Source organism: Aptenodytes forsteri, unplaced genomic scaffold, assembly GCF_000699145.1.
Source record: "Aptenodytes forsteri isolate BGI_AS27 unplaced genomic scaffold, ASM69914v1 Scaffold245, whole genome shotgun sequence".
Taxonomy (NCBI): Eukaryota; Metazoa; Chordata; class Aves; order Sphenisciformes; family Spheniscidae; genus Aptenodytes; species Aptenodytes forsteri.
Window position 1 is genome coordinate 2,866,315 of NW_008795686.1, and position 27,364 is coordinate 2,893,678.

A 27,364-nucleotide genomic window follows, 5' to 3' on the forward strand; every position below is an offset into this window, starting at 1 on the left:
GAGATGGGGAGGGGGGGAGGAGGGGGGGGGGGGGGGAAGCTGTGGTGTGTAAAGAGTTTTTTGAGGTAAGGCAAATAGGGCTAAACATGAATGGCCTGAAAAATGAGCTAAATGAGAGTTCATTTAGCTAAAAAGAATTGGCCATAAAAAGAATGAGAGCTTTGGTTAAAGAGTGTTGGTATGAGTGGAGTGTGCCTGGAGCACAGAAGTTGGGACAGTGTGCTTTTAAGGGCAGATCTGATCCATGAGGTAGGACTTCTCTGACTAGTAAACTGTTATATGACAGGGCTTTGCTTTCTCAGACTGTATTTGAAAACAAAGTTGAAGCTACCATTGCATTTCATAAGGAACTCTTGTGTGTGGGACTATCTGACTGACATCTCCTTTAGGAAGATGTAGATGGAGGGATACATAGTTTATGGATCTTGTTTAGGTGGTAAGCGGGTACAACCGTACTCAATTTTGTCAAGACTCAAGTGCTTCTGAGCATATGGACTTCAAGGTCTTGTGGCATTTTAAGGACATAAATGGAGGCAGCTCTGAAATTCAGGCCTGCTGAGACTTAGGTGTCAGCCCTGTGGGGATTTTCAAGACTGCACTCTAGACTGTAGGTAAAGCAATAAGTAGCTCCAAGGCAAGCCTAGAGATGAATTGAGTGCAACGTGTTTTGTATTAACTCCCATTGTGTGTGCTTGGATCTCAAGATAAACATGAGCTAGTTTACCTCTCTCTCATGGAAGGTGGGGGGGAATAAGTTACCTCAATTTGGCTTGCATTTGATGCAAGATAATCACATGCCTGTGGGCAATAACTGCTCTTGGTTGTGTCAGGTTAACTCACTTATGTGCCTGCAACTCAACTCCTTTCTTTATGTACTTGAATAATTTCAGTGGTTTGATCCTTAACTCCTGCCCTGGAGTGTTCTCTCTCTCTGTGGCATTGTGTCTGCTTGTACCATGAGATTCTTCCCTAGTTTCACTCCATCCATCCACCTCCCACATGTACTCCTCTGTTTCAGCATAATTGTGGACTCTTGACTATTTGGTTTGTTTCCATTGTATTTTCCTATTCCTCTTATCTCTTTCTGCGGTATCTCAAAAGTGTTTTCTTCCAGCTCTCGTATATGTCATGCTTCAGTTTGCATGCTTGACCATGGTGGTTTTCTATTTTTTTTTTTCTTTGTTATCTGCTTATAGGTATCATCTCCTTGTTTCCCTCTCCCAGTTATATAGCAAATACAAGAGATTGTTTTATTGCTTTCTAAATGCTCGCAGAATGTTGCTGGAAGAAGGGAATTTATAACCCATGTCTTCCGCTTCCTCTGTTGAGCCAGTAAACCTCACCTCTCTATACAAGATTTTATGTCCTTCTATTCCTAGAGCATCATTGTAACATCTTGTTTTTAAGTGGTTTAAGATACTCTAAAGGGAAAAAAAAAAGGAAATACAGGTGCTAATTGAATAGCTGAGCTGTAAATAGGAGACTTCATAACCATATTTTCTGAGTTTGCATTTAATATTTAGTGGTTTACCAGGAACAGATGTGCTCAGTAGAAATACTTACACATAAATCACCCCAAAATGCTTTCATATTTAGGTCAGGTTTTCTTCTACGCTGTCTAATCTCAGTTTCAGTGATACATGAATCTTTGATCAAGAGTGAGAAACTGTATTGCAGAAGCTATTAGAGAAGCTTAGATTTGGGGGGCATATGTTACCATGAAAAGTAACACGACTGTAGAAGTGAAGAGACTTACTTGTAGCAGTCATTTGGGTACAGCATTATCTAGCTGCCAAACTGATGATTTTGCTACTATATACTTAGTGAGTGAAAGATTCAGACACTGATTGTTCTTCTGGTCATCTTTAGGTATAAGAACATTTTCTCATTAAGTTCATGTTTTGAAAATCAACATTTCAAAATTGGTCTCTTTTTGGGGGGGTTGGTGTCGTCCCCTGCCCCTCCCCCCCCAATTTGTCATTTTTACTGATGTCGAAAGCATGTTGAAGAAATAAGTTCTAAATGTTTTGCAGTGTTATTTTTCTTTGGCGGCTTTGACTGATGTACTTCTGTTAGACTAACAGAAGACCTAATGTACCTCACAACTGTAAATTTTACTTCTGTCCCTGAACTTTGAAAATAAGAACTAGTATATCTCAATAACTCATTTTGTAGTTTTTACTCGAAACAGAATTCCCACTTCTTTCATCCTTCTGTAAAAACAAATTGATGACCAGCATCTTTGTGCTGATGGAAACAGAAAAAACGGGTAGTTTATCAGAGACATCTCTGTGCAGCTCCTTGCAAATGTTCTCCCGTAGCTTTCTAGTATTATTTTTAGGTAGATTTTACTTGCCTTTGCTGGCTTTCATACAAGTTCAGTCACTGCATCTAGGAGTCTCTAAATGTTCATCTGCAACCCCAAATCATTCTGTGTTACGAGAGCAGCAACATAAGTTGTTTACATTTGCTGTGTAGTTAAGCATCAGTATCCTTCCACTGTGTTAGCACACTAGCAAGATATATCAGTGTGGAACTTACTGTTCCGTGTATGCTGAGTATGTAACACGTGTCTCTACAGTGGATAAGGCGTTGCAGAGTTATTATTAAACTGTTATTAATAATCCTTCACATTTTTCAAGGATGTTAGCTTCTAACTGAGGGAATCCAATAAAAGAATCTGTCTATGGAGAAGATTTATTATATGATCATCCCCTTTGGCATTATAAAACCCTGAATCATACTAGATGGGCCAATAGTCTAATCTGTTATTGCAACATTGAATGTGCATAAATCTTGTGTTTGTATCACTCCCTACTGATACCCCTACAACTATTTTCATAGTACCAAAACCCACCACTTTTGTATGAAGTAATGACATCTCCAGCCTGAGCTCTCAAATACAGTTTTGGCTAAGACCAGAGAAGTTTGAATAAAAGTTGCAATAAGGAGAACACTGTAGAAGGAAAGCTTGTTGAAGTGTTTCTTATGCAGCACTTTTATTTCTTTAGAAATACAGAGACATGGGCTGGGTCATAGGATTCTGCAACTAGTTCATAAAATTGCATCCCGTGGGTTGGTTGGGGTTTGTTTGTTTGTTTATCTGTTTTCTTCATCTGTTTACTCTGTAACTTGTAACATTTAAGAAAAGGCATGCAGGTATCACTGTACTGGGAATGCATCTTGCTTTTGTGATGTTTGGAAAAGTAAGATTTGACAAACGGAAGAGTGCTACGTGCCTCAAGGGCTTACTATCTTGCAAATCTGGTGTAAGCTTCAATGAGGATTATATTTTTATTATTCCTTGAAGCAGAATGTTTGCACTGTCCTCACAAATAATCATAATCAATGGAGGAGGTAAATCAAAAATAATTTGCACAAGGCAATCTCTTAGACTTGAAAATCCTGAGACTTGATGGTGAATTGACATGGCTCTTGAACTTCATAATAATTCCATTATTATCCTTGTCTTGAAACAAGTGTATTCTGTAATTGCTGTGCACAGGCACAAAGAGAATATGGTATTAGTGACTGAATGATGGGAGACTCAAGAAGACTAGAATGCTAGTTAGAATAACAGGAACACTAGTTAAAACACATCTGACCTTTTAACAACAAATTGGGATTAGGCAGTCCTGTTACTTTAATGGGAGTTTGTGAAACACATGCATGTTACACAGGTGTTCGATAGCTGCAGGAGATGTTCTTAGCTGTATGGTATTTTGATTTATGTTGCTGTATATAGCTTTAAAGAAGACTAAACAGTCAATTACAGAGCCCTGAAATTTCAAACAAAGCCACAGGTGGTTATAGGCAGTATGTGTTAGTCTTGTCTGTAGTCCTTTTGGTTTGGGGGCAGGCATCTCTCATTTCTCAATGCAACAGGATTTGTACAGCTTCATCTGCAAACTTTTAAAATCTGTGATTTTTGTTGTTTTGTTTTTCAGAGTATATGCTTTCATTATTTGTTGTGCTTGAGACTGAATATTTTTATTCTTGCATTTTAACTTGATGTTTCATAGCTTGTTAAAACAACAATGCTTTGCCATAAGATTTTGATGTCTGTTGTTCTCGGCCCAAGCAAATCAGTTTGTTCTTGGCTAGTTAAAGCTTGAGGATAGACAAAATTGTTAACTCAGATATTTCTGTTCATTCTTGAAGATCAAAGTAAACATGTTTTCTTTGTACTGTTCTGTACTTAAATACTTAAATCAGGCCAGCTGTTGTGCTTTTTTGTGCCAGGTTTTGGGAACCTTTGTCCATATAGCATCATGTGCATATCATCCTTAGCTTTACCAGTAACATACCTCTTTGTTTTCTTGCCAATTATAACCACCACTGATGCTATGACATTATTGTGATAATACAGAATTCTTCTGTGAGGGAAAGAGGCAGGGACTTGATTGGTACAGTTAATTTTCCCTGTCAAACAGGTGCAAGGATGATTTAAATGTTTGTAGAGTATCCAGAGAAGAGCCATGAAAATGAATAAAGGATTGGAAAATACGCCTTCAGGTGAATGAAATAAGGTGTTTCTTTTAAAAAAAAAAAAAAAAGCAGCTAGTGAGTGACCTGGTAGCTGCTTATAACTACCCAAATGAGGAGGAAGAAAAAAATTGATAAAAGATGGGTCTTCAGTCTAGCAGTGAAAGGTATCATGAATTGGTTGAAGTTTAATCCTAATTCCTTTGGATTTAGGGGGCAAATTTATGCAGTGGGTCTAGTTAACATTTTACAGCAAGCTCTTATATGTTCTACTGGGTTCTCTGCTTCTGAAAAGATGTATCCTGTAGTAAAATGGGAAATTCTTCTAACAAAGATCTCTTAGCTAAAACATGCATTAAGGGAAGTTTCATGGCCTTTGTTTTGTAGATTATACTAGCTTGCAGTGTTCCTGAGTTAGATACAGGTATCTTTGACCCTGTCAGACTCCTTAGAAATACCCATAGTGCTAGAAGACTGCAGACATTGCCAAGTATGGTAGGTGAGATAAAGGTGAGAAAGAAGCATAAACTGGGCATTCCTTGTGTCCTAATCCTTTTGCTTTCCTGCAGCAATCTATCTGCACAGTCCCTCCTAGGAGGACATAGACTTTTTTCTGATTGAAACAGGAGTGAGGCAATAGGCATGTTATTTTAGTTTGTGCACTAGCTTCAATCCTCTATCATAGGATTTATCATAAAGAAACTTGATAAACTGAGATAATTGAGGGTTAGAGTGCAATATGTGCAATGAATAATCAATATCAAAGCAGACAAGTTAATTCAAGCACTGGAGACCTTTAAAAGAATCATTCATTTTGGGCCATATAAACTGCTTTATTAAAATTGTAATAAATAAGTGAATTCAAAATTTTAACTTCTGTAGGTATTCAATCCAAAGATATACGGCCTCTCAATTTTGACTCTGCAATGGTACTTCTCTAACAGTCTTCGGTCTCAAGTTGTGCAGCCCATGTAGCTAGTTGTGTACTGTTTTAAAGGCTAAGTTTATAGCTTCAGCTGTTGTTGTTCCATTTGTACGTTCTGAGGTTTCAGTTAGTCAAAGACTGAGCTTTTTTTTCTTGGAATCTCTACAAACTGGTAACAGTAAATGTACTTTTAAGTGATTCTGATGCATTACTCCATTTAGTTTAAAAGCCTAGGGTCTAATCACATAGACGCTTATTCGAGTTTACTTTCAGCTGACCCAATCTGCAGCGGTTGTATAGCCACAGTGAACCTTATATTCACTTGCAAATATTTACAGGACTGAGCCAGTATTTCTAATACAAATGCAGAAAGAGAAGTATGTTGTATAGAATATTAATCTGTAACCAGAAAGAAAAGGGGAAGAGGGGGGCACTAAAATACTGCAAAGGAATTTAATGTGAAAGCTTTGTAAACGTTTTAAGGTGTGTGAAGTTATGTTTCTCACGTTTTCTTATGATACGTGTTTTCATTTTGTAATATCCTTCAATTATAGTGCTAGTGGAGCTAACAAAATGTGTGAAATTCTGAGATATTAAAACAGTGTAGTTCATAGAACAATACTTGAGTTAAATAATACTGGTTTGCCTTCCTTATATTGTGGAACTAAAATTTCGCTCATTTAAGGAAAACTTTCTTAAACTTGAGGCTGGGCTTTGAGAGGACTTCTTGTTAAAATAAACGGTGTGATCTGCAGAGAGCTCTCACTGTTAAGAACCACTTTTAAACAGTCGACATCATTTCTGCAGTGTCTTTAGAAATGTAATTGGACAGATGGATGTGCTGGATTGGCACTGTAAGTGTCTTTGCGCTGAGAATAGTATCAATAGCTATTAATAACTCCGAAAGGCTCTCCAGATAAATTAGTGAGCAGCGACCTTATAGCTAAGGAACACATACGTTGGTAAAGTAAAAATAAAGACTTACTAGGCATTGATTTTGAATCTAATATGCATGCAGGGAATTTCAAAAGTCATGTATTTTAGTTATGTAGTATTTTCTCTAAAACTAATATTAAAAGCAGAGATAGTCACCATTGTACTGTTTCAGGATTTCTCCTGATGAATATAGGTGCAACTGTGCTATGCATTTGTTTGCTTATTTTTAAAGTTTGTACTTCTTGAGGAAAGAAAAAAAAAATTATCATAGGCTCGGTAATATGCAGGAAATTTAACCATCTGAAATCCTCTCTATTGGAAAGGAATTGCTGAACCACATTTAACAGAAGCAGTTGCGTATTAAAACACAGCATGTTTCACAGAAGTTTCTTGTGATTTTTAACTCTAGATCACCATCAGTGCAGCCTTACTTATTGAAATTCATCTTCATTTGCCTTCCATATTTCAATATAGGTTAATTATGTCTTCTTTGGACATTACTGGGTAGGATATTCAGTCCTTTTCAGTGGTCCTGCTCTTGTTCTTGCTTTGGAGGAAGAAATCGGAGGGTTTTACATGCATGTTTCCTGTTAATTCCCCCACATAAAGAATTAAATCCTGCAAGGGTAGGTGCCTCAGCACAATTTCAATTTTTTTTTTTAATATATATATAAAAAAAAAAAATATGTTCTTCTTTTTCTTGTCTTGTCTTTGCAATGTGAAACTTTAAGATGTATATACACGAAATGACAGGAAAACCTTGTGTGTATAAACATTTCATATTCTTCCCTTACATAACAGTAATTTTCTATCAGGAACATGTTAGCAGATGCCTTATTCTACTCTGGATTCACTTTTACAATTGAGTGCAATTTTAAGTGTTTGTTCTAAAACTTCTCCCACTTTACAAAAAAGGCACTGTAATACAGGTTGTGCCATCACAACAGGCATTTTATTTGTGATCGAATTAGAAGCTGGGTTTTAGGATTTGAAAGACAAACGCATTAATCCCCTCAAAGATTCAGTCAGTCTCTGTCAATTCTAATCAGGTAAAGGCATTGGTCATTTTGCTTCAAAGCAGTTGGAGGGATTTTTTAATTCAGGGAACTGGCCTTTTTATTTCAAGCTTATTTCATCTTTCAGGTAATAATGTACCTATTGCATGTGAAGTACTGCAGGATTTAATACACTTATATGTCCCCTTAAGCTATCACAGTTCTCTGTAATTTGCAGAAATAATTTGTGGTCATCAGCACCAGCTAGTAAGTAGGACACAAAATTATGCTGGTTTTGCTAAAACAGGGTGGGAGGGAGGAGGGTGTTGGAGAGGCTTGGGAGGTTTGTCACTTAAGCAGATGACTTGAGAGTGAATTTATCTTGGTTTAAAAGAAGGTATCTGAAAAGAAGTTTGGAACAAGGGTCTGCATGTAACTGAGCGTTTTCTATGTAGAACATGGACAAGCAGGCTTGCCTGATAAACTGAAATGAAATTGGTTTTGTAATACCTTCTGTGCAATAAGAATGGTGTGTAGAACTGACTTAAAACTGAACAAGTTACTTTACATTATCCAGGCGAGATCTTGTGATGAACAAGTTTTCTAAATCTTGCAAGTTCTGGGATGAATAGTAGCATGTTTTCTGATGCCACAGTATTAGTAAAAAATAATCATATGCAGAGTCCTCTAAATGCCCTCAAAATAAATGCAAGGTGTTGTTCTTAGTTAGCACAGTAGGAATTAGGATAAACTTTTTGACTATTGATATGCTTCTGTTTTGGCCAGGATGTGTTCCAGAACTGAATCGCCTACTGTATTCCCTCTCATACAGGCATTTTGTGTTCAAAGTGTAATTAATTGTCCTAGGAGAGGTCAGGCCCCCAAAATCCCAATCTGATAGATTCCCTGGGCAGTGTGTTATGTGGTCTGTATCAGTAAGCTATGCTTTTCTTGCAAATACTTTAAGACTTGTCGCTGAGATGTGGTGGCTTACTGTCCAGAAACCCTGTGCAGGGGGAAAGTAACAGGCTGAAACAGTGATACGGGTATGGAAGTGTAATGGCAGCTGCCCAGGTGCTCTTACATTGTTGTCAGAGTTAATTAAATATCTCTTGGTTTTCTCCAGTGAAGTTCTTCAATTTGTAGTATTTGTGGAAAGTAGGTGAAAGAATTGTTTACAGTGCTGATGAAGTGTGAAGCAAAGCTCACTTGCAGCTGGACTTTCATAAAAGTCCCTTTGTCTTTCACCCTCTGGTGAATCCTCATTCTTCCCTCTAGAAATCTTTGTCTCCTGCCACAAAAAGAAATCTGGAATAGGTCATGGTTTCCTGTTGTCAGCAGTGGGTGGTAATGTTCAGCTCCTGCGTAAAATTCAAATCTTCTTTCTTTTTCACATTTTTTGTATTGTCACTTTAGCGTTCAGGATACCATGAAACACTGGGTTAGAAAATAGAAGACAGATTCTCTAATATGTCCTTGCCTCTTTACGTTGCCTAATGCAAGAAGCCTGGGAAAGCAACTGGGTCTCTTGCCTCACCTGCTGTTAACTCTTTGCACACTACAGTGTCTGAAGTGAGATGTGGATTTGATTAAAGCATGTCACACATTGGCTATTCCCAGAGCTGTCTCTTAATTAACAAGTGACACCTTTCTTCCTGCTTGGTGGAGATGAGTCTTTGCCCTTTACTTCGTATCAGGTAGATGATGAGGTTCTCCATTTCTCTTGTCTCTTAAATGGTGTTGTCTTTTATTTTTAAATTCAGATTGGTAGAGCAATTGTTAAAAGCAAGCAGGAACTAAAGTGTAAGGGAGATAGCAGTGCAGTAATTGCAACACAGCTTCAATAGGTAGCATTCTGTAAGGTCTGGAAAATGGGGCTGTTCCTTTACATTCCAAGACATTATACTGTACTATAAAGCAATCGTTCTCATGTTTTACAGAGAGTACATTATACTGTAATAGAATAGTTAGTTCCCAAGTTCCAGGGACTTGCTGAAAAGTAAGAGGTAACTAACTCTCTTCTCTCACTTTCTTCAGTTTTGTTTCACTGCCTGTGTTTCTACAGCCAATCTATGTGAATTTTTTGCCACTCCTCCCTGTACTCCTTGCCGTTAGCTTCTGTTGGTGGCTGTGGTTGCAAGGCTGACTCCCGTCATTCTGGCAGCGTCAGCCTTGTTGGAGGCGTCCATGCATTAGGATGACTTCTCTCTTCTGGTGTTAACAGCCATAATGGAAGCAGCTAGGCTGGTTTCTTTCTTCTTCTCCACTTCTAGGCCTCCTAGCATCTCGCTTGCAATGTGCAGATCAAGTATTGTTAAATCAACTGGAAGCAGGAAGAGTCAGTGCCATGCACACTATCTTTCTGTAGATCACAATATGTGTTGTTTATTAGAAATAGAGGGTCTCATGAAATCTGCTCCTAAAACGAGGTTCTAATTTATGATCTTAAGGGCAACCAAGGAAACAAGACAGAAGTGGAGGAGGAGTAATGGCAGTGCTGTTCTGTACTTTCCTCATTGCATCAGAGTTCCTCATTTTGTAGATAAGAAGGGTTTTCTAACTTACCTGTTAGTATGCCTGGGATCAGGAATTAATTTATGGTATAGGTTTTTTTTCACTGTCTTTGGGTTATCATGAAGGAAAAGAGTTCTTTAAAAGAAACTTGTCCTCTAGGTAAGTCTGTGGGCAACTGCATTGCTATTTGTGAGTTTGCCCACAAATGACTGGAGGCGGGTGTTTCAGATATCTTGAGCTTCCCAAGGAGCCCTGTGGTGTGATTTCCATCTGAACTCCAACTGTCCTAAGCATCTGGAAAATAATCCAGTTAGTATTGTAGATCTGTGCAGTATCTGAAGTATTGATAGTTATGGAATAGTTACCTTTTTTCTCTTGCTATAACTAGAGATTAGCCTTCGGGGGGGGGGGGGGCGGGGGAGGACACTGAGTAAGGAGGTGTCACTGTAGTCTCTCTTCCCTCCTCTGTAGCAGAGCCATCTGCTAATCCTAGATGTCACTGGTTCATCAGACTAAGAGTGCTTTTTTGATACAGATCCAGAACTTAATATAGCATATTCTGGGCCCTAGAATATGTGTAACTCTGGATCCCGTGAGTGACTGAAGGAGTCTGTAAATAAAACTGTCTCCCATATGGCAGCACAGATTACTCTAACTAGAACCATCCCTTTAAACTCTTTTATTCAGTTGTTTTCCCAGTAACATTGTTAGTATTCTCTCTGAAACATATGAGTCTGACCTACATAAAATAGCAAAGGTACTTGGTTAGCTTCATACAGCCTGTATAAAATAAATTAGAGGCTTTTTAGTGCCTAATTTTAAACTAATAAAAGCTAATAATTTTATCAGTATTTTGCCAAATTTGTGTATCTTTCACTTGCAGTGGTGTTGAATATTTGGTTATGTTGCCGCTGCAGTCGCTGTTCATCATAAGCAAAATTGTTTTTTGGGGGATTAGTGGGTTGGGTTTGGGCTCACATGATTCTATTTGCTTTATTGTTTTGGGTTGTAGAACTGGACAATAGAACTTGCATGACATAATGAATCTCTGTGTGAGGTAATGTGATATAGTGGGGTTTTTTAAAACTATTTTCTTTAACCTTCCTAGAAAGAATGGGTGTATTGTGTTTCTACTATCTGATGCAGCTATTCCAGGAGAGAATAATACTTAACAAATGCAATACTTAAAATGATGATGAAATATATTTTGTTCAGACCTTGTTGACTCCTTCTGTTTGCTTCACCCCCCCAGACAAACGTGTTGATGATTGGCCCTTGATGCAGTCTCCATTTCCAACCCTGACTATAAGCACTATTTATCTCCTCACTGTCTGGCTGGGCCCCAAATGGATGAAGACAAGAGAGCCCTTCCAGTTACGTTTCCTGTTGGTTGTTTACAACTTTGGAATGGTTTTGCTCAACTTCTTCATTTTCAAAGAGGTGTGTATGCCCTCTCGCAGGAGGGAATTCCTATTTAAGTCTGAGGGTGTCTACAGATTGCAAAATGAAAATAATCTTACATATTCGTGATGTCTATTGAGGGTGACTGTTTTGCACAGACTTTTAAAGCTGAGTTTGCCTTTGGTGTGAGTATTTCTGTACCTAGGTATGTTCTGTTTGAGAATAAATGCGCTAAATGAGTCTCTGGAGAGAATTTGTGTACTAGCTATTCCAAGTTCTTAGATTTATGTTAGTGTAAATACTGGACCGATTAACTAAAATCCATAGATATTTAACACTTGTAACTGATTTTTTTTTTTTCTTTTTAATAATCCTAAGGGGTGTCAGGATGTATCTTGTTAGAAATTGAGCTGTTGTTTGGTGCCTTCAATGTGTTTATCATTTTTAGAAATTCAGATGTCCATTGTCTGTAGTGAGGAAAAGTATCTTGTCTGTAAGTTATCTTTTAGAATAAGAATAAAAATGAAGTGAACTGTACCTTTAAATAAAAATAAGGGATATAGTCTTCTAATATTTGGTTTGCAAAGTTCCGAGTGTGTTAATTTTAACAAATAGCAGTGTTGCTGCATTTCTCCTTTGTTAGGTTTTCTGTACAGAGGAAATGACTAGTAACAATGCAGTGGATCAGCTCTTTAGCAGTAGCTAAGTGCGATTACTTTAACAGTTTGATAATCGTTATTCAAGGATAGCTGTCCAGAATATAGCTGATGCTAAGGAGTAGTTTATGCTGCTGTGACTTTGCTCATGTGGATTGAAAGTCTTCCTGGAAGACCTCAGATCATAAATTTGCAAAATCTGTTTCCAGAAGTAAGGAAATGAACAGAGCAGTTAAAATTACAGCATTGCAGAACTCTTCTTCTGGTCTGTTCCGTACTTTTACCAGGAAAGCATGGCATATCTGATGATGATCTGCATATTGACCCTTCCCCAGAGCTTCTATAATAAAATCATTAACTGATTTCAGCCTTTTTCTTTTTTTTTTAAAGACATGGTTTAGTAAAATTTTAGCTATCACACCTCAGTCGTCATTTTATCTAAATTGTTTCCTTGCACTATTCAACTAAGTAGTAAAATACTACAGGTACAACAGAATTTAATGCTGACACCCAAGGATAGTTGTGGGAATGGATGAAATCCAATCATCTTGGCAGGTTAAAACTGAAACTCCTTTGAAATGAATTCTGTAGTGTTTTTGCCATGTGTGTCTTTCACTTAATCTTTTAAATTGGTTTGTTTTAGCCATAAGCTGAATTATACCAGACTTGTGGTCAATTAATTTTCAAACCTATGTTGCTTATAGGATAACACGTGTTTGCATGGCATTTCCAAATCACAGAATTAACATAAAAATGAAAGGGACTGCAAATACGTGTTTACTGCTGATAGGCTGAAAGCTCATAATTTTAGACACAGACAGAGGTTCTAGCTTCCTGCTATTTCAAATGGTAGGTTGGTATTCAATGGATGTTAAGGCTATGGATACAACATTTACAGGAATTGTCTTTTTTTGATCTTAGAGACTGTCAGGAGGTAGGTGTTCAAGTTTCAGTTGTTCCCTTTAATCAGGCAACTTCTGCTTCAATCTACGTGAGGATTACCATACCAGTGTGCCACCATTGTAATTTGCATGAGTAATGTAGTTGTTATCGGTAAAATGATATACGGTTTGTATTTTGTGAATGACTGTAAAGTTTCCAGGTATTGCTGAGACGAGAATTTGAACGTGAAATGCCTTTAAATGTTGTTATTTAAATAATCATCCTGATGGCAAGCTGTATTGTTCATCTGTGATAACTTATGTTAAAATGGTAAGTCCATAAAGCACTGCTAGGTTGTCTAGTCCAAGACTCCCATACATTGGATTCAAGTTCAGATTCAAATTAGGAGCAAATTTTGCTTAGAACATGCAGAAGTCACAGGTGCATAGCCCCTGTTTTGCCACAAAATCTTGAATTTCTTATTCTACTTTGAGGCAGTCTGGTGGAGTCAATTTACTGCCTTTTGCCAAGTGAACCTTGGTCAAATTACCCAGTAGGTCGCAGTAGAGATTGGTTAATTTCTGTAACAGTGCGGACTAAACTGTTCCCTGGTCTTCTCTGATATTATCAAATGTGCTTGTGACTGTGTGGGACCACACTTGAGAGTAGTGGTGTTACAGCGGTTTGTAAATGGACTCTGATGTTGCAGAAGTAGTTCATTTTCTTTCTTAGGATCATTTCTGTGGACAGTTCTTTCACTTCCCTCCTTAAGACATGTGCAGCAAATAAGTCCAGAGTTTCACAAGGTTTTGTATGTTGGTTTTATCTGGATAACACTCGTCTCTGCATCTGTCTGCACTCCTAGTGCTGTGTGCAGGTTGAGATACCAAAGTAAACTCGAGTTCAGTCTAAATGGGATGGAAGTCAGGTTAGTGGTAAGAATAGTGCCTACCCATGTTTATTTTGGAGTTCTTTTTGTATCACCGTTCTTTACTTTTACAGCTCACAGTTTACAGGTTATGTCTGCTCCACTGCTGTCTTTTTTTGATCCTTAATAGCGTGGGATTACCTGGCTTTAAACAATCTTGGATCATTACATTTATGAATGTCAAGATTAGAGGCATTACTTGAACCTTGTACAGCTCTAGGCAAGTGTTCTTCTTTCCAAATTCTTGCTCAAATGTCAAGTTTATCTTCTCCTGTTCAGGTTATTGCAACGTGCTTTATTTGGAGTGGCCCTACAGGAGCACTTCATGTGCTTCAGGCCATTTCTGTTGGCACGAAATGGGGAACTTCTCTTCATCCAACTTCTCTCAATATGTTTTATGGGTGTTCAGCATTGGCTCCTCAGGGTTTCTTTTCTGGATTTTGATTGGTATACTGTTTTAAGAACAGTAGATCCAAATTATCTAATCCCTGTCTATTGGAGAGAATTCTTTCTAATCCATCACGGGAATAGCGTTTCTGTTACAGTGAACGCAATTAGGTATTTTCTGTCTCTGAAGCTAGAGCCATCAGAGGGAATACTCATATTTGAGTAGCTTAAGGTCATACCGGAATTCTTACTAATTTGTACAGGGCTCTAATTATCTGGGCAGATATGTGCAGGGAAAAATGAGTACTTTTTTAATTTACAAGAAAAAAATAGGTACTGTGTGACAACAGGTTGTTAGAACTAAATATTGGCTTCCTTCAATAGTATTCTCAGGACTGATAAGGATATTTTAAGTATTTCTGATCAGGTAAGTTTGATGTAGCAAGAAATTTGCTGGTAACTGTTATGAACGTGTTTTATGTAGCATCTTTCCCCTCATGTATGACTTTAATATTTTCAGCTGTTTTTGTCATCAAGAGCTCGAGGGTACAGCTATGTCTGCCAGACTGTGGATTATTCAGATAATGTATATGAAGTTAGGGTGAGTATTTCTTTTTTGTATTTATATATTAATGTGTGTAATATATAGCACTCCATGATGGTTTAAGTCTTGTCTGAAAATAGTGTTTCCAAAGTTCTGCTGTCACCCATGACTGTATGCCGTTATATTCTCACAGATTGCTTCAAGTTTGACTACTTCGCACATGGTAGGCTTAATCAAAGTGCATCAGTGTATTTGCATTAACTTTCATCTAACTGCTACAAGTAAGGGTAGTCTTAAAGATGCCATCCTTGGCTTCATCTGTGGTTGTGCAATCCAGGATAAACTTTGTATACATACTCTGGTTCCTAGACCTTGCTGAAGTTTATGATACCAGGGTAATCACAGTAAAGGTGTAGTGTTCTAGCTAGATCAAAGCACGTAAGATTTGTCAGCATATACTGTGGTTGCACTTCACTCATACTGGTGAGGCAACTTTTTGTCTCCTTTACCCATGTTTGGCTTCATGAGGTCTTGCTGGCTTCTGCCAAATGTATTATCAGTACACTTCATTGCAGAAGCTTACATTTCAAATGTGTATTTTTTGGAAAGCATTCAAATTAAAATCAAAGTGCAGATGCTTGTTAATTTCCATAACACTGATTAGCTCATGTACTAAACCTTATCTTCCAGCAGAGCTGACGCTTGAGAATCTCTCAGCTGTTCTTGCAAGTTTCATCTGCAGATTAGAACATGTTCCTGAAAATGTAATGAAAGTGTGTTATAGTCTAAATACATTTAATATTTATAACACATTTTTAAAAATGTCTGTCTACAAGGTGGCTGTTCATGGGTAGTATTACTCAAAAGCTTGTGCATGTGGCAGGGGTGGTAGTGAGAAGGATAGGTTTGAGTTTTACACCTTATGTATAATGGCTGATACTGCAGAACAACTCTGTGTGTAGATTTCATTGGCGTTATGGTAGTCGCCTATCTTTCACCTTTGCCAATACTGTGCACTCACTATTTCAGTCACTAGAATACTTCTGTTAGTAATTTTGTTTAAAACCAAAATCTAGCCAAGTATAACAAATGCTTGACAGTTGGGTTTTTTTCAATAGATAAGCAAAATAGAATGCCCTTGTACTCAGCTGGATGACATCGAGGACTGGTTTGGCATACATTGAAGGAATTTTTATAATAGCTAGGTACAAGGGGTAATGACTCTTAGTATGCAAAAACTCTTTCAGAGCCTCACTTTTAGGTGCACTTGTTTGTGGGAGGCTGTGCAGGGGTCAGACCTGCGTAAAAGAATTATCTTCTGTTTTGGTCATTATGACAAACAAAGCATTATTATACAATGAAATAAAGGCAGAATGACCTGCACAATGTATTTATTGCATATGATATGTCCAGAAAAGAAAGCTTGCTCTAGCAATATCTACTCTTTAGATTTCCTGACGTTTTAAGTTTCTTCACAAACTTGTGGATTTGCATAAACTTTATTTCTAAAGTTTTAAGTTGTAACATGTTCAGTTTGCAGCTGAGAGTTGAGGAAGCAAGGAAAATTTGAGTTCTCTCCGGTTGTTGTAGCAACTATATGTTATCAGTCAAGACCCTTAACTACCAGATAAAGATGAAGTACTTTTGAATGAATTCTCAATTTAGGTAAATAAGTTGCAAGTAGAAAACTACACTTTCCACAAGTGTACTTTGTCTAACTAAAGAGTCTAGGGTAAGTTTCTGGCCTGCTTTACAGTGTATCGTGCTCTGCATTTAGAAGGTATGTTGTTTGGTTTTTGACACTGTAGGGCACAAAAAACCCCAAAACCTCCTCAAGATTCCTTTCACCATAATTTTTCTTAATAGAAACCTGCAAAAGCAATTTTAAAATGTTAAGTGAATGTGGGCTTCTTTTTGCACTTTTGAGTTTAGAATTTATAAACCTTGTATCACATCTCTCACACCCTTTTAATAGATCTCAATACTAAATGTCTAGTATTTATTGGCACTGGGTTTTCTCTGAAGAGGAATGCTGCACTGCAACAGTAGAATTAGTTACAGATGCAATAACTTTATTTGTAAGAGAATGAGTAAATGAGTCCTGTTATTAGTCAGATAAAGGAGACTGGGACTAACTCAAATGGAAACAGCACTGAGCCCAGAAAGCGTTGTGGAACATGGTCTGGAAACCAACAGCTTCATGTATGACTTTTTTTATTGTGGAGCTTAAAAAGCTGGAAAAAAAATAATGAGAAATGTGAAACTAATTGCATGTAGTGGTCTAAATGGAAACTTAGAAGCCCTGGTATGACCTCTGTTTCTATCTTTTTCGGTATGTGCCACTATGATGTTGCCATGTACTGGCCCTTTTTGACCAAAGCTCTTGCTCAAAATGAGGGGTCAAGAAACCATCCTTTGTTCCTTAAGGGAGTACAGAGAGCTGGTAAACAGTTCCAAAAAAAAAAAAAAAAAGTTTGGCTATCCTGGGTGCCAGAGAATGTCCCTCCTCTCCTTTCCAACCCACATCATGTCTCAAGACAGTAAGCCAATGGTGATTTCAAGGGAACAGTGTAAGGGCATGTGGTGGCACTTCCCCTGTATAGTATAGCAACACCAGCAATCTACAGCTCACAGACTTCTTAAGTCAGACGTAGCTCTTTGTTTTGCCAGTTTTTAAGGAAATATTTTTCCATGAATTTGTCGATAAAGTTGAAGAAAACGTACAAAGCTTCTGGCTTTCACTGACAATTAATACCGTAGTTAGTTTACACATAGTATGAAGAAGTTGGTCCTCCTACTTGCTGTTTTGAACCTACCTACACCTGTTAATCTCATCCAGTCTCCCTTGGCTGTTGTTCTACAAGAGGCAATGGATGACTGGAGCAAGTGAGGATGGAAATTAGATTCCACAGTTGCACAAAAACTCCTTTCTAAAGGACTTACTACTTCTGGGTGTAGTAGACAGCCACCTTACTGACTGCTGGCAGGAAATTGAGGAGTGTGTTTTGTAATTGGTTCTATTAAAAAAAAAAAAAAAAATGCTCATAGCAGAGAAGAAAGAAAAGGGGGAAGAAATCCCCAAGAAGGGATTTTGAAGGAGCTGCAGCTGCATCTTGGAAGAACTTTTTTTGGTTATAGCTTAGGAGTCAAAATAATAAATGCAAAGGGCCGAGGTGTTAAATCCATGCTTTGTAGTACTGCTTTGGAAGCTCCAGTATTTGGAGCGAACAATTTCCTAATACTGTCTAACTTAAGGCATGTTAGTGTCTGTGAGTAGTCACTTTCCCCTTCTGCTTACATTTGTGTGTCCTTGTTTCCCAGGTCAGGGTTCATCTATTTTATTAGCATTTCTGGAGAGCTGAGAATTAGGAATCTGGGGCTGTGTGAATTAGTTAGCTCCTAGTTTTAAGTGTGCTGATTGCAATCATAATGCTGAGCTATGGTTGTCTTCTGTATTATAATTGTAATCTGCATTGTTTGTATTTATGTCATTGTTTGTATTTATGTCTAGAGCTTGAGTAGTTTCCTCTTATGAAATAAAAATAATAATTTTCTTTAAACTTCTGTGAAAAGGGAACTTGAGTTAACAAAATAGACTTCATGGCCCTGTGAACAAAATTCTATAACTGAAGCAGAGAAAAGAATTGTCTTTAAAAGCCACTTTAATTATTCATGTTACTGTTACCTTCTAAGAAGTACCTGTCCCTTCAAACCCCTTAATGTATAACTGTCTTCAACCTGAAATGTGGAAGGAGGGTGCAGGAGTGGAGTCCCATGTTAAAACAACCCTCTGTTCAAAAACCCTGCAGGAGGCAGAGATCATGGGACTGGACCTCTTGTTGACCCCCCTAGGCTGTAATGTAATCTTTCTGTGCCATCTGGTGTTTTAACAGACTTAGATTGGTGCGTATGAAAATTGCCAGAGAAGGTATGGTTGTGACTAGTATTATTCATTTCAGGAATATGCTTTTTTAATGCATATTTTCTTTTAAGCTAAATCTTTCTTTCATGCTGTCTCCAAAGAAAGGCTACAGGTTAGGTCATAACTTCTGATGCTTTGCAGAAGTTGTTTAATAGTAGCCATCTGCTCCTGACGTAGCTTACATATCGGTGTATTGTTCTACTTTATTTATGTCCTCTGTCACTGCATGCGTGGCCTTGGGCAAATGGCTTAACATCTGTTTCATTTTTTTCTGTATCTGTATGTTAATGATCAAAACATCTGTGTAAGTTATTGAGAGCACTGAAATAGATCATCAGTACACGAAACCTATCAGGTTTGAGAATAAATGGTAGTAAAATTTGATGATAGGAAGAGAGCAAAAGAGCTGTCAGGCAAAAAAATCTACAGGAACACAAAAATCATCAGGTATAACCCTGCAAAGAAATGGAGGCTATTTTTGTTCTTAAGTGATGGGAAGCATTTTGATCAAAAGTTCAGCTGACTTTGATCCATGGGCTGTAATTGCTTTCTGTGCAAGGCAGGTAGAATTCGAAAGAAGAGGAATGAGGTGTGTTAAATGACTTGTCCAGGAGCATATAGTGAACATGTAGCATCTTGGGCATAAAAAAAAATAAGGTTTTTTATTGGATTTTTCTCCACTTACATTTTGCTCTATGTCATACAGTAAATTGGCTATTTGTGTATTGGCTATTTGGCTTATTGTTCCACTGTTTCTTTAACAAAATGCATATCAGCTTTATAAGAGATTTATGGCAGTTTGCTTGTGACTGACTTAATGATTCTTTGGAGGTCCTTCCTTCCGAGAAACTTTTAAAGAGCTTGAGTATTGTAGTGCTGGCTGTTCGTTTTATGGATACAGTCCAAGGTGTTTATCGTTAACGCATGAGATGAAAAGATGCTTATCTTAATTTATTTAAGAGATGCAGCTTTAGCAAAGATCTGTAAAAGATGCTGGACTGTTATGCTAATCCATGGGTGTGAGACAAAGCCTTGATGTGGGTGTTACTAAACACCTGACTACCTGCCCCAGAGGCAGAACTGTACTGGATATTGAGCAACATATATGTGTGTGTATACATATATATATATATATGGTTCTTGCAGCTTGCCTTTGTGTCTGGAAACTCCAAGATCTGTGAGAGTCACTTTTCTCTCATTAAGCCTCGCTCCAACGGTTCTTGCATTGCCTTTGTGTCTGGAAACTCCAAGATCTGTGAGAGTCACTTTTCTCTCATTAAGCCTCGCTCCAACTTTGACAGATATTAGTATCTTTTTATATAAAATTGACAAAATCAGCCTCCTCTTCCTGAGACCTGAAGTAGGCTAAATCTCATGCAGAGAGTGAGAAGGGTATTCATTAATGGGTGCATAGAAGTCTGCAGTTTGGCAACAGTAAGTTGTGCAGTCCCTTTGGGAAACAGCAGAGTCTGCAATGCAGATCTGCAGCGCTCTTCTGCTCCCGTGCTGCTTTTTTGCTTCTGCTGTAATATCTCCTAAAATGTTCACCAGTCCAATTATGGCTGTGACAATCTTACTCTGAGGAGAGATGTGTTCCTTTCCCGCTAGTTTGGAGAGGTGGAGAACACCACCATGTGGGGCTGTAGCACTGCTCTGTACTGCTCGTTGTCCTGATTCCCCTTTCTCTCACTTGCCTAACAGTATGTGTGTATTTGTGAAGGGAAGCTACTGCTGTCTTAATTTTTTCTCTTTTGTCTCCCCTGGGGACTGAGGGGGTGGTGGGGTTATTTCACACCATGTTAAGGTAAGAAAGTCTGATTTGCCATCAGATGAGTCCTGAAGGACCAGGTGAACTTCTTACAAATAGGTGTGTTGTGACATTGCCAGCTCTCCTTGCTGGTGATGCCATTTCCAACTTTTTTTTTTCTTCCCATTCTCTGTGTGAGTCACCATCTGGGATATGTTCTGGTCCCACCCTTGCATAACGAGCTAGATGACTTATGATGCCAGGAACTAGACTTGTTGCTATGCTTTGGGATCTGGAAGGGAGTCCCCACCACCACCATACCCCCATATCATAGTATTAGCAAATTGCTACGCAGAGCTTCTGGGCTTTACCTGGTACAACAATATCCTGATTTCAGCAGAAAGCCATGTTTATGTTGCATCTTGGGCAAGATTCACTATGATGGGTGGATTAGAAAAAGAATTTTGGGTGTGTAGCACTGCCCTGGTGGGTAGATAGTTTATATCTCTGCAGCTTGTGTGGTTCCCATGTTCTCATTTCTTTTATTCCCCAAATGGCACAGAGCCACTGGGGGAATGCTGCTTTCCAGAGGGGGTTACTGAGCAGGCCAGAGGAAGCTGAGAGGGAATATTGCTCTAAGGGATGTGAAATCTGTACCACACCTAGCTTGGAAGAGTGATATGGTATCTTCCCACCCATATGCCTGTGTTACTGAAGGAATTTTATATAAGGTTTCAGCCTTTGCAACTTCATTTTATCATAATGTTACTGCCTCGTTGTTCTGACCACATCGAAGTGTTGCCTCATTAGTATGGGAAGCCCCGTGGTAGTCTTCTCCTGCAAAGCTTAGGATAGAGAATGAGGACACAAACTCCCTATGTTTAACTGGTAAGCTGTTCAGAGATGGCAAAGCTTTTAATTATGTTAGCTCTTTTTTACGGTTGTGATTTGTGAGCAGTAGACTCGGAATAATACTTCCATGTCCGGAATAGATGAAGGGAGTATTGCTTTTGTTATTGTTCTCATACCATCAGATGTTTGATGACTCCACCTCAACATTTAGCAGGATTCAGGGAAGGAAGAGGTATCCTTCTCTTGCAGCAGATAGGTGGAGAGAACTTTATTGCATTCAGCTTGGAATCACTAAAACTTGTGTGTTGTCTTTTTTTCATTGCAGATAGCTGCTGCTTTATGGTGGTATTATGTCTCTAAAGGAATAGAATATTTGGATACAGTATTCTTCATCCTGAGGAAGAAATTTAACCAAATTAGTTTCCTTCATGTCTATCACCATTTCACCATGTTCACCTTGTGGTGGATTGGTATTAAGTGGGTTGCAGGCGGACAAGGTGAGTTCCCTTCCTCCTATACCCTTTTGACTGGACACAAGGGAGAATTATTATTGTTTGGGAGCAATGGAAAAAAGTTTTCATAGACTTAACATTATAATACACAAGACTGTTTAAATAGCACTGAAGCAGTGCAGTAGCTTTAATGTGTATGGTCTTCCTCTGTGGGAAACGTGGGGGAGGAAAAGATAACAGGGCAATAATCTAATGAATTGCAAAACTTTTTTTTTTTCCTTCATGGGCATCAATTGCAAGCCTGAAGTTCTGTCTTCAAAATTAACCTTGTTCTGTATGAAATAAAGATGAACATGTCTTGCCTAACTTGAATTTTTGCAGATACAGAGAACTGCAAAATCTAATTACAGGCCACAATCTGTGTGCAAATGTAATGAAGTTAATGGAGACGTTATTTTGCCATTGTATCTTGAGTTTGGGGGTTGCTTTCTTTTTTATAAGAAGTATGTATAAAATTCTGAAACCTTCCCTTGAAGGTGAGCCAATAAATCTGTCAATTAACTTTTAAAACCTATTCATAATGACACAAGTCTATAATTCATTATCAGCCTTTTTTTTCCCTTGCTTCCTTCCTAAAGCCCCCATCAAAGAATTTTATTCCACTGTACTTGCCACATCCTCCCTTGCCTGCATCGTACCCTTGTTCCTGTTGTTTTGCCTTGTCTCTCTCAAATTATAAGCTCTACAGAGCTGAGGGTTCAGGGAAAATACCGTTTTGTTTGTGATGTGCTTTGTAGGCTTAAGACACTGAAAATAACATATAGTAAACACCACACCAAACTAATATTTTGGGGTTTTTTATCAAACCACACTAATACTTAATGCATGGGGGTTTTATGCTCTCATTTACTATAGATATCTTGTACTGAGTGGTTACTTACATTCAAAAGAAGAAATATTTAAAATGAGTATCTGTGACTATCCTTGAATTTCTCCCAAGTAATCTGCAGGATGCAGGTACTCAACCAGACATTTCATGATCTTTATTGGCTACTGCACCTATAAAATAAGTTTACTGGAGACTGGATGCTTACTTGTAGTCTTACTTAGAAATTCCCTGGGTATCTCAAAATGCCCTCTCCCTTGTTGCCTTTTCAGACTTTTCATGCTAAATATCAGCAGTTTTCAATACGACAGTTGCAACTATTTCCAAATCTACTTCAAGTTTTGGTGTTCTTGCACTGCCTCTTAGTTTATAGCCCCTGCAAAAGGAAAAGCAACAGTTGCTCTTCTGCATTTATGTAGCGCTACTGCATAAATGTGGATAGATCTATGTTCTTCTGTTTTCTAGTTGATAGCACATTGCTTACATAGACAGATCTATTATAAACTAGACCCTATTATAACTAACTGGGTCTAGACCACATGGGTATCTGAGCTGTTTGATGTCAGCAGCTATTGTCTGTATTGCCCTAATCTTATACATTAGAGCCTTTTTGAGCCTCTCCGGCAGTGTAAGAATACCTTAACAAGATATAATTTGTTTCTGTTAAATGGCTGCTAATCTTGACAGAACAAAGAGATCTTAATGCAAATGAGAAGTCGTCTTCATTTCCAGCATGGACCATTCTGGAAAAAGTTACACTATACATTTATATATTTAAGAATGCTGGATATTTTAAGCTATAAATAAGGAAACTAAAGATGACCAATTTAGACAAACTCACTTGGCAATGCCCTTAAACGTCTTGTAACCACAAGTGAAGTTTTGCTTTGTATGATTTTTTTTCTTTTGGCCTATTTAATCAGACTTCCACATGAGTTTCTTGACTTCTTGCTGAGAAGTGAAGCTTGTGCATTTAAATACAGTTTAAAAGATTTAAGTTCAGAACCTGATACTTTATGCTTTATATTGTCAAATACAGCTTTTAATAATCCTTTAGCAAAACAATTGCAGTTATACTATAGTAACTAATGTGGAATCCATGTGATTTATGTCTGTTCAACAAAAAATCTTATGAAAAGCTTTTGCATAAGTAGTTTCATGAAAGATGTGACATACTACTTGCATGAACAGCTAGTTGTGTCAGCACATGTTGGCAGTCAGGTCTATACTATACTATTGAATATTTCAAAGATGGAATCCTGGCATGTCCTGTGCTTTATAATTTTTACTGTCACATGAATAATACTAGAAAAGACACCTCTCTTTTTTCAAAATTACATGGCAATCTTCCCTTCTGTTCCTGGACAGCTTTTTTTGGAGCTCAGATGAATGCATTTATTCATGTCATTATGTACATGTATTACGGATTAGCTGCCTGTGGCCCTAAATTTCAGAAATACCTGTGGTGGAAACGATACTTAACCATATTGCAACTGGTAAGTAAAATTCCTCCCTTTATCTCAGAAGGTATTGCCTCCTAGTGGAATTGCATTTGCAGAGCTTTGGAACAGATGCTGCTCATTCCAAAAATTCTTAGCTGTCTGATACTCACAACTCAAGTTAGAATACTTCCTGGAAATGGAAGTATTTATTTCATTTCTCAAAAAATACGCAGCATAGATAAGATTTGTGTGAGTAAAGTCTAATACTACTTTACTGGTTGTTTCAACTGAATTGGAAAAACCTGTTCAAAAGGTAGAGAAAAATCCAGAGCTCCTAATGTCTTCTCATTTTCCCATTTCTGAAAACTGGTGCCAGGTACAGCAATAAATTTTATGTCCCTGGTCAAGCATATGTGCGCGTGCATGATGTGACAGTCAAATACAGCTTCCCTACCACCTACCAATTTAGCAATTTTCAAATGACTTAATGCATTGGTATACATTGGTGCAGTCAGACCTACAGAATATATCGAGACCTTTTTGAGTCTATATTTTCTGTCTTTCAGGTGCAGTTCCATGTGACTATTGGCCACACAGCCTTGTCTATTTATATTGATTGTCCTTTCCCTAAATGGATGCACTGGGGTGTGATTTTCTATGCTGTCACCTTCATTCTCCTGTTTGGTAACTTCTACTATCGGACATATAAGCTGCCCAAGGAACCTGTAAAGAATGGCAAAATAGCAAATGGTGCTGTTGCAAATGGAGTAAGCAAACCAGAAGATAATGCAGTAGTGGAAAATGGAAAAAAGCAGAAAAAGGGAAAAGCAAAAGGAGAGTAACTTGATCCAGGCCTTAACCGTTGTTGGCAGTGAGGAACCTCCAGTTTGGTTTATAAAAGGAAGAAAAAAACACTATCTGTACCAATTAACCTTAGGTTACTGAAGAGCTAGAACACAGATATTTTCATTATTTATGAAGATTGTTTTAAGAACAACACTAAAGTTGAATTTCTATTGTAATTATGTAATTATCATGCATATGACCTCTGTGTAAACTTGTAGACTGCTGGTGTTGGTGAATATAAGGAAGAATTGCAGTTGATTCCATGTTTAGCAGTCCAAAAGTTAATACTACCATTGATACAGGCAGTTTTGTTGGCACCCACATTTCTTTGGGGGAGGGAGGGGAAGGAAGTAGCGTTTGGATACTTGTGTTTTCTTTCCAGAGAATTATTAAATTTCAAATTATGACGTATTATCTAATCAGAATGCGCAACTTTTCTTGTCCTCCTTGGAGAGTATCTTCAGACACATTATGTTTATGTGCTGTCAGAACAGTGTTTGAGTTCTCAGACATTACTTGATTTAATTGAGTGTCTGTTACAGGGTTTTGTTTTCTGTTTTTTTTCTTGTGTGGAAATATACCTACCTCTTCATCTGCTGAAAAGAATATTGAGCATTAAAAACTGGTTTCTGAAATATGGAGTCCTCTAATATAAATATCCGTTAACACTAATTCAGGAGAAAATATGATTTCCTGTGGGAGTAAAAGGGATTTTTGGTGGTATTTTTTTGGTCAAGTCATCAATAACCTTTTTCAAACTAAACTTAAATTTTGGAGTGGTACTTTTAGTATAGCTAAGTGAAGAAAATATTTTAAGAATGTATAAATATGAAAATACATTGTTTGAAGCAAGCAGTAAAAGTAGGCCTGCTACTTTTTGCCCGTGACCTGCATTAAACCTGTGGTGCTGACTGATACTGAAAACGGTAGGATAATATTATGGTGGAGAGAAAAACAACAATATGTAATTACATTTAGAAATGCTGTGTGTATGGGTAGTCATGCTAACTACAAGACAGTCACTTTATTGGGAGAGAGAATTCGGTTAAGAAGTACTAAATACAGCAAACATAAAATGTTGAAAATGCTGCTACTGCTTGATACCCGTCAAAACTCTATTTGTTTAGACACTTACAGACAAAGTATTGCTAATAGTCAGGCCACCATTTTAATGTGAATGTCAGAGATGGGCTTCTGAAACTCTGTTCCCAAAATATTCTCAGCTCTTGTCAACCTAATTGACAAAGTGATTCTGCTAATCATTTTTTAGTCAAAACTGCTAAAATAAGCAGAAGCCTTTTAGATGGCTTTTCATCTTATGTGCTACATTGAGGGACTTCTTACTGCTCCTTTTGTGAAGAAAATACGGAAAGAGTTATTCTCCTTTGAAATAATGTGATTACCAAGAGAGATGTTTTGAGCTGCTCAGCATGCAATGAGTATAAGACAGGGGTGGAATTAGAAACCATATCCTGAACTCCCATGTTCCTTGCTCATCACTGCAAGAGCTGCATTGTTGCTGTCTAAATGCATTCCTCCCAGCTCTGGTCAAAAACATATTCATAGTTAGTGACAGACTTGCATCCAGCAAGTGACAGCATTGTTGCAGGAAAAAAGTACATGGAGCTGTATGTGTAAGGTGTGTGACACGTTTAATAACTTTTGCATCTCGATTATCCATTTGTCTGTTTATAACATGCAAACAGGTCACATGTTCTGTGTCTCAGGTTTGTCTCTTGTCTCTATACTAAAAACTGTCTAAACCCAAAAAACAGGTCCTAGGAACCCAAAAGGGTTGGATATAGTCTGTTGTATTCAGAAATAATTCCTAATGCTGGAGTTGATTCAGCTGGAAGGTAGTTCATCCATAATCTCCACCACTCTGGATTTTATGGAAGAACATAAGATTGTGAAAGACCGTCTCTGCTGAACTGTAATGCATGTGACCATTAAGTTTCCTATCTGCTGTGTCTTGTGATTCTTCCAGCCTTTGTACTGATGCTTTTTGCATTTGCATAACTCTGTGTGTTTATGTAGTGTGGCGTGGGGAAGAGGGAATGCGGTCTACCCTTCCTTCTTGGACAAATGCCACTACCCTTAACCAAGCCAAAATGCTGGCTGACTGGGTAACTTGGAATGGCTAAAGGAGCAAATGACTACAAAGCAAGCTAGCAGATTTACAGCACGCCTGCTACTCCAAGATAATGGCTGGTGTGAATACACTTACCCTACTTTGATTAAATTCAGGGTAGCTTACCCCACTTTAATTAAAGGGTAGCTTCTCTCTATTTGCCACGGGATGTGGGCAGCTAACTTGTAAATCTGTATCATTCCTTTTGTTTGCTCCGTCTTTCTTTCAGTAGGCCAGATCAGATAAACTGATGCTCTTAATGTGATCTAGCTCTGAAAGAGGATACCGAGAAGTATTCCAGTACGGGTTCAATTATGTCTTTACTACACTGTGTAAATTAAGAATTATGTCTTGCATGTTGGCAAATATTTAAATAACTGAAAGTCAAATCTTCTCTCCCCTCATCATGCATGGAAGCTGCTTAAAGTTGATA

General features: G+C 37.9%; 1 protein-coding gene across 1 annotated transcript in view; it reads left to right on the plus strand.

Moving 5' to 3' along the window:
• ELOVL4 (ELOVL fatty acid elongase 4) overlaps nt 1-25,203 on the plus strand; it is a 42,761-nt gene extending 17,558 nt beyond the window's left edge. Inside the window, exons 2-6 of the mRNA XM_009282729.1 lie at nt 11,071-11,295; nt 14,630-14,710; nt 21,500-21,671; nt 23,881-24,008; nt 24,521-25,203. Of these exons, the coding sequence (XP_009281004.1) occupies nt 11,071-11,295; nt 14,630-14,710; nt 21,500-21,671; nt 23,881-24,008; nt 24,521-24,796 (882 nt within the window). The 3' untranslated portion in view covers nt 24,797-25,203. The remainder of the gene's footprint in view (nt 1-11,070; nt 11,296-14,629; nt 14,711-21,499; nt 21,672-23,880; nt 24,009-24,520) is intronic.
• The last annotated feature ends 2,161 nt before the right edge of the window (nt 25,204-27,364 follow it).